General features: G+C 30.5%; 1 protein-coding gene and 1 pseudogene across 1 annotated transcript; both read right to left on the bottom strand.

Moving 5' to 3' along the window:
* Nucleotides 1-5584: 5584 nt before the first annotated feature.
* LOC114712964 (S-norcoclaurine synthase) lies at nucleotides 5585-9557 on the bottom strand. Its single transcript, XM_028897533.1, has 3 exons — nucleotides 9531-9557; nucleotides 7071-7260; nucleotides 5585-5987 (listed from the first exon to the last, which is right to left on the bottom strand). The coding sequence occupies exons 2-3, from the start codon at nucleotides 7255-7257 to the stop codon at nucleotides 5680-5682; spliced, it is 495 nt and encodes a 164-aa protein (XP_028753366.1). The 5' UTR covers nucleotides 7258-7260; nucleotides 9531-9557; the 3' UTR covers nucleotides 5585-5679.
* On the bottom strand, nucleotides 8337-9710 carry LOC114712965 (S-norcoclaurine synthase-like; annotated as a pseudogene).
* Nucleotides 9711-12394: the final 2684 nt, after the last annotated feature.

Here is a 12394-nt window from a genome sequence, read left to right as displayed (position 1 = left end):
TAATCTCAAACGTGCACGCCAAGATATGCCATGCATTTGATGATGTCATATATTTTGGGGGTGAAATCCTCAGTTTATTACATCGATAGTATTGACGCTGCCCCTAACATGTTTTTGGCAATAGCAAGTGACCTAAGGTATGCATGTAAATATGGTTTCTTATGAACCAAAAGCTTCGGGGTTTGGTAACATTAAATACGCTGATATAGAATAATGATACAGGTAAATACTTTAAACGTCAACGAATACTTTCAGACAATTTGTTAGGGAGAGAAAAAAATATATAAAGTGAATCTAATAAAATGCTTTTATACTTCATTATCAGTTCCCTGTGTCTTCTTGCCCCAAAACAGTTCTCATTCTCTCTGTCTATTTCTCTTAGTTTATGGCAAGAGAACTTATATTTGATGGTGATGATAAAACACAAAATGAAATATATTCACCAAAAGTTATTTTAACAACACTTCCAGTTCCTCCATCACCTTCAACAAGCTCCACCTTCAGAAACACATCCGGCATTCTAGCCAAAAAAAAAAAAAAGAAAGAAAGAAGAAGAATCCGGCATTTCTTACTCGACAAATTCTCGAAATCACAAGGTGCCAAAGAGAAACCATGCCTCACTCGCCAGCCGACATGCCATGCGGAAGAGATACCATGCCTCACTTGCCGGTAGGCCAAGGTCGAGCTCGTGCTCAACACTACCAGCCATTAGTACTTTTTTTTTTTTCCGTTGGCATCTTGTATCCTGAGTCAGGCCATCTTTTATGCGCAATAACAGGTTCAGACTAATCCGGATCGAGGAATGACAAGAACCATTAAGGTTGGCATCTCTAACTCCTGAGATGGGGCATTTTTAGGTCTCGAACCCAAGACTCGTGGTTAAGCTAGAACAGTCCCATCTAGTTGATCTAATCGTCGGGTTACATCAGTACCTTCTTCTCCACCAAATATAAATGCTTCTGTTGTTTTCGATGAGTGGCATTTTTCCAAGTTGTGTGGTTTATATGCTCACAACAAAAAGAATCACGCGAGGATAAGTCTTGCAAGGTACCTAGCACAATTATAATTTGTGTGGTCACAATATGCCTCGCTAAGATTTTTCCCCCCCAAAATTTGTAGTCCAGCTTATTTGTTACTCTCAAGCATGTGTGGATGTGCGTAGGAAATTTTATTTTCTAACCGTACACAAGTTGTTTATAAAAACAAAAATAAATTGCACTGATTTCTAGGTCTTGAGAAAATTAGGAAAAGCTCTCTAATTAAAAAGTTTATTTATGAGGAGGATTTGATAAATTTTTACATGCAAAAACTACTAGTTCTCTACCGATTTTATATACACAGATTATTGGTACTTGACCTTCTTACCAATAAAATTTTTAATGGGGTGTTCCCCAATTTCCCCTCTTTTAAACTAATAATATTATTAAAATCTCCAACAATCATGAAATTGTTGAAAATATGAGCTAGAGCATTTGGAACCATTATCCGGATCGAGGGATGACATGTGTGACACCTCTTTTATTACCATATTATCCATTAATTGGAACTATTATAATCCATTTCCCATAGCTTAAGAATGAGAAATTTCAAAGTTTAAATTTCTTCCAATTCGGTTTGTTCGTACACTATTCACTTGATTTTAGATCAACTTTGAAAATTCATAACTAATTCTAGAAAAATTGAAATGAGGTGATTCCAATTTTCACGTGAAGCTTGCTAAGAGTTCTTCAAGGGAAAAATACTCATTGGCCTTAATTCTATCGGAAACAGCACCAGAGAATTTGACAATGTGCACTGTTCATATGATAAAATTTTAAATTTCTAGTATTTTAGCTCCACTTTGAAAGGGCATAACTCTTAGCACAAAACTCTAAATTTAATGGTTTATCACTTTTTTTAAAGCTAAAAATGAGATCTATAAGCATGCCAAGTTTCAAATCCAGATTCATCTTATTGCTCAAAATCACATTGGTCAAACTTTACTCTCAAAAAGTCAACCTTTATCTTTTTTTCATACCATTCTTACTTTTTCTTTTCCTTTTCCTTTCATCTAGCTTTCCTAATCATATGACACATACTTAATCATGATTCCTTAACCAATTACTCACATGTAAGGCACCCTTATCACTGATACAACAATTCGATATAATTTCATACATACACATAATAATGTATATAATTACGTAGTATTATTTCAATAATAATAAACTTCCTCCTCTTCCAAGTGAATCCCTTTTCTTTCTCCTTGCTCTTAGTGACACCACCTGGGATTCCTATGACTGTTTATATATTGAGGGGAGTGAGATTTCATTGAAATCTCAGTAGCAATGAATTACAATCGTCATGTAAATCAAGCAAGTATAATGTGACACGTTATAAACTTCAAACATCCTCAAGTCACATAAAATCATATTTCGCATCATACCAAAAGAGGAACATCAACAATTTCATATTGACATATTTTTATGTATTTAGCCAAAGCACAAACAAATGTCATAAAGTCAACCATTATCACCACATAAATTCTTCAATTCAAGCAATCAACATAATCATATTAAACAAACAAGATAAACAATCAAATTATAATTCAATGCTACTTTTTATCACTTGATTAATTTGATCTCCTCAAGGGACAATGATCCTCCTTAATTCCCCCTCACAAAGCCTATTAAATCAAGCATAAGCATAGGCCACATTAATAGCAAACCACTTAAACATAATACTTTTTCTTTAACTTAACATTTCCACCTTTTTTCTTGGATTTTTAACAAAATAATTCCTCCTTAAAAATCAATAACTTCATGACTCATTTTTACACAATTTTTCATGAGGAATTCAAATATGGAATCAGATTTTTGAAAATCAAACTTCTTCCCCATGAATTCCTCTTGGCCGAATAGGGGGTTTTAAGCTTCTAAAATTTCTATTTTTGATTCCAATGATTTTACACACTTCTCTTTAGTATATCCCTACACAAAAACATATTTTAAACCCATTGGAATCATCAAATCAATACAAAACAAACTCTTCCAGCAAGAACACCCCTTGGCCGAAATGTGTATTTTCTTTCAAAAACCATTCCATATACCACTTAAACAAGCTTATTCCACTTGATATTTAAGGTTTCTATCCTTCCCTAAACCTTTCATGATAGACCGAAATGGGGCAGCATCTAGCCTTAGAATTTCAAGCCAAAACTCTAACTAAACTAGCTTGAAATTTAGGGATCAGAGGGTTTAAGCATACCTTGATATTTTCTTGATGTAAGTTGAATGATTCCTTATCCAAAACCTCCACAAATTCAGTCTCCCTTGATCAAAAATGAAAATGGTAGCACCTCCCCTCTTTTTCCCAATTTTTCCAACATTTTCTTATATTTTAGGAAGAGATATTTATAGAAAAACCAAGCTGCCTTTCCCCTCTGATTTTTGGACATCCAAAATGGCTGAAATAAGGTGAGTTGGCAGCCATTAAATGCCTCATAGCTTCAGATCTAGCTGAAATAAGGTGAGTTGGCAGCCATTAAATGCCTCATAGCTTCAGATCTATCCATGCATCCAAGCTCTAGATTATTTCAACAATTATCTCCTAATTTTGCATTTTATTTAATTAAAAATAGAGCTGCCCAGAAGCTGCACAAAATTGGGATTGAATTAGGCCTAATTTGGGCCCCACAAATGGTTTAGGATGGCCCAAAAATATGGCCCACAATCGAAATCAAAATTCCAAACCATTCTGAAACTTTATCAGTTACTATTCACTATCAACATTCCAAAATTTTTCTAGACCTCCAAAAATTCATTTCTCTCTATGATAATTCAAATTTTAATATGAGAACATGATTTGTAAATTTTCAGAATTTTTAGCCACCTCTAGGTATCTATTTTGAATTTTTCCCGATTAGGCCTCTATCGGTGTTACTGCGGGAAAATAAATTCCCTAAAATTAATTCATGGACTTTCAAGGCCTAAAACCAATTTTAGAAATTCAAATAAATATTTAGATAATTTTTCCATTTTTTTCCAAAATTATTGAGGCCTTTAACTAATTAAAATAATTATTTTCTTCTGATTTTCTAATATTTTTCCGAAAACCTCCGTTCACGGGAAATTCCATAATAATTTATTTTCACCATAATTTCACCTTTCAGGCATCAACCAAATTTCTAAAACCTCTAACTTATACTTTTACCATTTTTTGAGAATTTTCTAGAATTCTTCTCCAAACTTCCCATTTTGTCCTTCATAAACTAATAATTACGAAAATGGTAGCCCGGATCTTATCGGGGTTTTATCTCAAAAGTTATTTTGTCTCCCAGTCTAGTTTCTACATTGGCCCTTATTCCAATTTTTAACTTTCTATGTCAGGTAAAATTTCTCGGGATATAACAACAGGAATCATTAAGGTTGGCGTCCCTGGCCTCTAAGATGGGACATTTTTAGGTCTCGAATTCAAAACTCGTGGTTAAGCTAAAACAGTTCCAGCCAGCTGATCTAATAATCAGGGTTACATCAGTACCTTCTTTTCCACCAAATATAAATGCTTCTGTTGTTTTCGATGAGTGGGAGTTTTCCAAGTTGTGTGGTTTATATGCTCACAACAACAAAAATCACGCGAGGATAAGTCTTGTAAGGTCCTAGCACAGTTCTAATTTGTGTGGTCACAATATGCCTCGCTAAGATTTTTCCCCTCCCAAAATTTGTAGCCCAGTTTATTTGTTACTCTCAAGCATATGTGTGGATGTGCGTAGGAAATTTTATTTTCTAACCGTACACAAGTTGTTTATGAAAACAAAAATAAATTGCACTGATTTCTAGGTCTTGAGAAAATTCGGAAAAGCTCTCTAATTAAAAAGTGTATTTATGAGGAGGATTTGATAAATTTTTACATGCAAAAACTACTAGTTCTCTACCGATTTTTGGTACTTGACCTTCTTACCAATAAAATTATTGGTACATACACAGATTATTGGTACTTGACCTTCTTACCAATAAAATTTTTAATGGGGTGTTCCCCAATTTCCCCTCTTTTAAACTAATAATATTATTAAAATCTCCCACAATCATGAAATTTTTGAAAATATGAGCCAGAGCAGATTTTTTTTTTAATAACGCAAAATCATTCACTGCTTGATAGGATTATTTTTTATAAAATATCACATCACCAGTTTGTCGAAATGTATCACAAAAACACACATAAAATATCAAATCACATGTTTTAATTAAATGGCAAGCCGAATAATTCAAGTCAAATCACAAAAACACACAATAATTTCGGATAATTTTACGTGCCGACACACAAAAAACAAGTGCACACACTATGATTATTTTGCTACATAGAATCCATCCATAGATATAAGGATAATAATATTTTTAGTTCCCAAAATTTGATCTCATTTTAATTAGATTTTTTGAAATTTGAAACCAGTGATTTTGATCCTTGAATCAAAGTTTTAGAGACAAAAGAAAAATACTATTTCAGGGATAAAAAAAAATCTTTAGAAGGATCAAAATAAAGTCAAATTTTTGGATTAAAACCAAAATGACATCAAATTTTAAAAATTAAAATGATATTAACCCATAAATATGTGTAAAAAAAAGTTAATTAAAGCTACACATGTATTGAATTCAAATCTCATAAGATAAAGGAAGTTTTATCCTAAATACACACACATGTAGTTTATTTTGGTGGATCTGCAAGTTTGTTTCTGTTGAGATGTTGTTTGGCAACTTGAGCAATGTTGGCCAGAGCTTGAATGGCATTGGAAGCAATAGAGCCATTCTCAGAAGCCTCTTGCTTGAGTTCATACTCAACTGTTGATTTCACAGTGCTTGAATCTTTACCTTTCTCCATTATGTGGAAGCGACCCCTAAACAGAGTAAACCCTAATTCCAAATATCCTCCTTCAATTACCTCAATTTCCTTTATTCGGTTCTCATTGTCAACCTTTGTGAACTTCTCTTTGTAACAGGTTGGCCCCAGTGTACCTATTTAATCTCACACCGTCAAAGGAATTGCAATTATTAGTAAACAGTTTTAAAAAATTATACATTTTCTTTACAATTATATGATATCTAAGATTGTTGCATTATATTTGAGTATTGTGATCTAATTTTATCAATAAAAATTTATTTATTAATAAGGTGGAATCAAGTCAATTTCACTTAACTATTATTGGTTCATATAAGACTTGTTGACTAATTTAGGGAGGAGATTAAAGAAGCTAAATAAATTACTTTAATGTATTTTTATTTATAGTTTTTCTTCAAACTAATTTGCTTGGTTTACAAATTAATACTCCTCTTATCCTTAATGTAGAAGTTAATTAAAGAGTTAATATTAGTTCTATATGTAAGACTTATTTCATATGTCTATCAATTTTTTTTAAAATTAACCCTATTAATATTATCGTAACAACAATCAAGTAGAAGAGAGAGAGAAAGATTTAAGAAAGATATTTAGGGTATTTTAGAAAAAATATATCATATTAATAAATTTAATTATATTTTTAATCTACTCAAATTAGTTAATTAGGTCTTACATTAAAGACTAAAAAAGTATATAATAATCTAATAAGACACATAAATATTTTAAATTGGACATGTAACATATGTTATAATTAAGTAATTTATTTAACTTTTTTAATATTTTCAAATTAAATAACTGTATCTTATATTAAAGATTAAAGGCAGCGAGATAACATTTTGGATAAAAGTTGGCCCTAATGTACCCTGCATAATATTTTTCTAGCTATAAATTATAAAATCTTGATGAATGTAATTAGATTTTCTTTTGAAACAACAACAATGAGAGCATGTTGCTATTAAATATTACAAAGATTAATACTACCTCATGTTCCTAAAATAATAACTAATTGGAGGTTGAATTCGAGTATTCATATAAGACTTTAATCTTCAGTGTCCTTCATATTTACTATTGTCTCTGTTAGTTGCATGTGTTTTGCTTCAAGCAATGTTAAATGATTTGACAGGGTATGTTTGGGAAAACCAACACAACATAAGTTTAAGAAATAACTAATTTAACTAATTTTCTTAACCTATTCAAATTACCAGGTACGAATGTCAATTTGAGGACAGTTCCAATTCCTCCATCTCCTTCAACAAGCTCCACCTTCTGAAACAAACTTGGCATCTCTTTCTCAAAAAATTCTCCGAGTCGCAGCGTGCCAAAAAGGTCCCACGCCTCGCTCGCCGGCACGCCCAACTCAAGCTCATGCTCAAGATGCCCAGCAGCCATCTCAGACCAACAAGACTTCTAAACACAGTGCGTAGCTTGATCTGCAGAATATGAAGTATATGTTGTGTTTCTGTTGAGTTGCTTCTGAGTTGTGTGGTTTATATGATCACAATGAGGTTCATGTGGGGACAAATTAAATGTCTCTGGCTTTACAATTTGTGGTCACAATGACTCCCTTTGATGTAAGAAGTCTACACAGCACTCAACTTCATTTGATTTTTTCTTTCCTCTATCTTTCCTTTTGTGAAGTGCGCACCATGTGGATGTAGTGAATTGGAAGAATATTATTTGCGGAAAATAAATCAAATTAAGTCAGAATTTTTATTTTATTAAAATTATATATTTTTTAATTTTTTTGAAATACTACTATATTAACATAATCTTTAATAGATAATAAATAATATTATTTTAATTAATAATATTTACAATTCTAAAGGGAGCATGACAGAAAAAGAACCTAAAAATTGTATAATCTCAAATAAGAAATTCCTACAAAAAATTGTTAATTTATTGTTATTTGCAAGTCAAGTATATTTAAAACCTGTTAAAATGTAGGAAACAAACTTGATTTAAAATTTAGTCATTTTCAGGTTTCTTTTCTATCACTTTTCCTTTATAAAATGTATTATGTGGTGGTTTGGTTGGATTCACACTTAAAAATTACTTGTACGGTTTACAGGATAAAATTACTTTTATATATTTATCTCATACATAGTAAAATTATTTAAAATAAGCTATAGAAAGCCCATGAAAGGGGTATATATAAATGTTTAATTTTATTCTTAACTTATTATTATATTGACTTTGTCTTCATGAGGTATAATATATATTAATTAAGGATAAAATTAAAAACTTGTTAAATTTTAAATGAGAGTTAATGAAATTTAAGATTTTTCTTAATTTGTATGAAATATGTTGAAAGTGACTTATAAATAGATCTAGATTAGTATATTTATTATCACAATCAAACATACTCATATCAACCACAACTAGCATGTCCATATCACTCACGGTCAGCACACTCATATCCACGAGCAGCGTAAATATATATATATATATATATATATATATATATGTAATTTTAATACAATTGAAACCTGATTTATTTGCAAAAGAAAAATATAGAGATTTATATAATATTCTTGATAAAAATTAGTCTTAAGTTCAAAGTAACTTGAGAATACTCTAAACTATTAAAAAAAAAAAAAAAGGCCACCAATTTAAACATGGAATACTAATCTCATCATTAGTTGGGTTGATCGGCTAGCTTGTTTTTGTTGAGATAAGCTTTGGCCATTTGAGTAATGCCTGCTAGGGATTGAATTGCGTTAGAAGCAATAGGCGCATTGGCCAAAGCATCTTCCTGAGTTCATATTCAACTGTTGATTTGATGATGCTCGATTCTTCTCCTTTCTCTATCACATGGAAACGAATTCTAAACACAGTAAACCCTAATTCCAAGTATCCTCCTTCTGCTACCTCAGTTTCTTTGATTCGATCCTCATTATTTATCTTTGTGAACTTCTCTTTGTAAAATGATGGCCCTGGCGTACCTAATCAATCGAACTCATGTCACCCAAATAACTCAATGCAATTAATATTAGGATAAGGATAACTTTGAAAAAGGCACAAAAATATCCATCAAATATACTACCTCTAGTCCTTAATATAATAATTTGTTTGACTTTTATTTTAATCCTAAATATAAGATCCCAATCCACTTTGTCTCTCATATTTATTTATTTATTTCTAAGGCAGTTCTATAATAATAACAGTTCTAGTCAATTTACTTGATTAGCAAGCATATTTTTGAAAAGACAATATATATTTAGTATAAATAACTAACTTAATTAGTTTTCTTAATTTACTCAAATTAGTCAACTAGCTCTTATATTAAGGATCGGATGTAGTATATATGCATATCCCAATTCAAGACCTCCTACTCGAACTGGTCTAAGCGCGGTAAAGTTTCTAAAAACTAGTTTTAAGTTTAAATTTTGTAGTAAGATTACCTAAATGACTTTAATTTGAAATTCAAATGATAACAACAATCTAAATAATTTCAAGAAAAAAATTCTTGCTGAATATCAATGGCGGCAAGAATAGTTTAACAAGTATAACAAGAACCTTAACTTGTTAAATGGCAACTAATTATTTCACAAAGCGCAATTAGGTCATTTCACAACAAAACTTAATTCCGGTAGAATAAAATCGAGTGAGATACTTACCAGGTACAAACGTCAATTTGAGGATGGTTCCAACTCCTCCATCACCTTCAACAAGTTCCACCTTCTGAAACAAACTTGGCATCTCTTTCTCAACAAGTTCTGCGATCCGGATCGTGCCGAAGAGATCCCACGCCGTGCTTGCCGGCACGTCGAGCTCTAGCTCATGCTCAAGTTTCCCAGACATGTTCTCCCTTTGATTTTCTGCACTCAATAGCTTCTTCTAATCCAAAATGGGTGCGTATTCTGAGTCTTTTGTGATTTATATGCTCGTAATGAACGATAAATAGCGACAAATCTTAGGAATTGCTAATCACAATGCCCCCTTAAGATTCCCGGAATATGCTGTACAAACCAATCTTTATTTGTTTTCTTTCTTCTTCTTTTTTTCCTTCTAATTATGTTGTCAAGTAGTGTGTGGACGTACATGAAATGGGAATAACAGTAATAACAACAAAAACAACAATAACAATAATACTCCTCTGGTCCTATTTATAGGATAGAGAAAGAATATATTTTTTAGTCCTATTGATGAGGCATTGAGAAATTTTTTTTTGCATGGATGTACAATTTTACCTTTTATTTATTATTGTGTTGATTTTATTTAAATGAGATATAATGCATACTACCTCCGGTGCTTAATATAATAGCTCATTTGATTTTTATTTTAATTCTAAACATAAGATTCCAATGTTAAGGACCGGAGCTAATATTAAATACTAATTCTAACCAATACACTTACCAAGGATATTTTAAGAAAAACAACATCTATCTATTATAAATAATTAACTTAACTAGTTTTTTTATTCTATTCAAATTAGTCAACCAGCTCCTATGTTAAGAACCGGAGCTAATATTAAATAGGGATAAAGTTGAAAAGTGGTTGAATTTTAAGTGAGTTAATAAAATTTAAAATTTTTCTTGATCTGTGTGAAATATACTGGAAGTGACTTATAAATAAGACAGGAATAGTAAATATTATAATACTCCCTCCAGTTCCAAAGATAAGACTCATTTTGTAGTATATTTACATTACAAAATGGATCTTATGTTTAGGACTGAAGGAGAAATAATTTGTGTCAAGTAGTGCGTCGACGTATGTGAACTGGGAATAATAATTCAAAAGAACAAGAAAATAATAATATTTGCCGACGATCGGTGCGTGCGCCTGTAGCTAGCATGGTACCAGCAAAAAACTGAATTTTTCACTTTCGAAACTTGTACAGAATTTCTTGTAAAATACGTAAATTATTTATGGACTTCTTCTATGAAGGACAAATTACGCGGACTTGTAAAAATTTTGTTCACACAGTGCCAATCTTTTCGGTCCATGTTTTTGAAATTAGTCAAAGCTTTTAATGAAAATAAAAATAATTATGTTGACGTCTTAGGTGCATAATTACACAAATCTCTTTTCTATCTTAATGCCAGTTTGTATATATTTTGAGAATTAATTTAATTTTTAGTTCCTGTCTAACCTCATTTTTGTTTTAATCCTTAAAATTTGAAACTAGTGGTTTTTATCCCTGAAATTTAATTTAATTTTAGTCGCACCTCTATAGATTCCCCCCCTTAAAACAGTGTTTTTGGTCCCTGTAAATAAGGACCGAAACTAAAATAATGTAAGATTTCAGAAATCAAAATTAAAATGAAGTTAAATTTTTAGAGAATAAAAATGGCATTAACCAATATTTTAAAAATAAAAGAGAGATTTGAGTGATCTTAACATATATTAATAGACATACATATAATTTTTAGGGATAATTAATCCACAGCTCCTTATAGTTTCAACTAATTTTGAATTAGGTCCTTATAGTTTTTTTTTTCTTTTTATCAGGTCCTTATACTTTCACCTGTTTTTAATTAGGTCCTTGCATTTATTTTTCTTTTTATCAAGTCCTTATAAGTTCACCTTATTTTTAATTAAGTCCCTGAATTTTTTATTCTTTATTTTATAAATTCTAATAGTACTATTATATAAACATAAAATAGTATATATTATTTAATATTAGTTTATAAACAATAATATTCTAAAGATATTGAATTATTATAATGATTTTAATTTTTCAGCAAAAAAATTAATTGTTCTAAAAAAATTTCCTGAATTAATTAATTCTATTACTTTTTTATTACATAATTATTAATTTAATTTAATTATTAATATGTTATATTTCAGTATTAATCTATTTAATTAAGCTTATATTTAATTAATAAATAAAAAACAAAACTACATGGACCTGATTAAAAATTTAGTGAAATTATAAGGACTTAATTAAAAGAAAAATAAATACAAGGACCTAATTAAAAAAAGATAAAAGTATAAGGACCTGATAAAAAAAAACTATAGGGACCTAATTCAAAATTCGTTGAAACTATAAAGACTTGCGGATTAATTAACCCTAATTTTTAATATCGTTTTGGAAAGACTATGCTAATAGTATAGTTTATAATAAATTTTATCATATGTTAATAATTGTTTAATATATTATACGAAGTTTAATAAATATTAAATTAAATAGTGGCAAGCACCATTATTTATAAAATGTGGTACGCCGGCTATGAAAGAAGCATAAGAATCGAACAAATGAGACTCTGAAGCTACTCTGGAAGAGCAAAAGAGCCTCACTTATTTTGTTGGTAGTGCACGAAAAGTTCAGAAGAATTAAAAAGGATAAAACAGTTGGAAATTAAAGAGAAGTAATCAGAGAAAAGTAATAGATGTCGCACAAAATTTAACACCAAAAAACCCCTATGGATAGGCTAGATATGAATAGAGTTTTTAAAAGACTTAAAATACTAACATATCTCAATTACAAATATAATAGATATATAATATTCCTCCGATCCTAAATATAAGACCCCTTTACAGTGTAATTTAATTACAAAAGGGGTCTTATATTTAGGATCGGAAG

The sequence above is a fragment of the Neltuma alba genome, unplaced genomic scaffold, assembly GCF_004799145.2.
Source record: "Neltuma alba isolate B1F8T4 unplaced genomic scaffold, ASM479914v2 tig00011405_pilon, whole genome shotgun sequence".
In the NCBI taxonomy this organism is placed as follows: domain Eukaryota; kingdom Viridiplantae; phylum Streptophyta; class Magnoliopsida; order Fabales; family Fabaceae; genus Neltuma; species Neltuma alba.
This window is presented reverse-complemented; position numbering and strand designations above follow the sequence as displayed.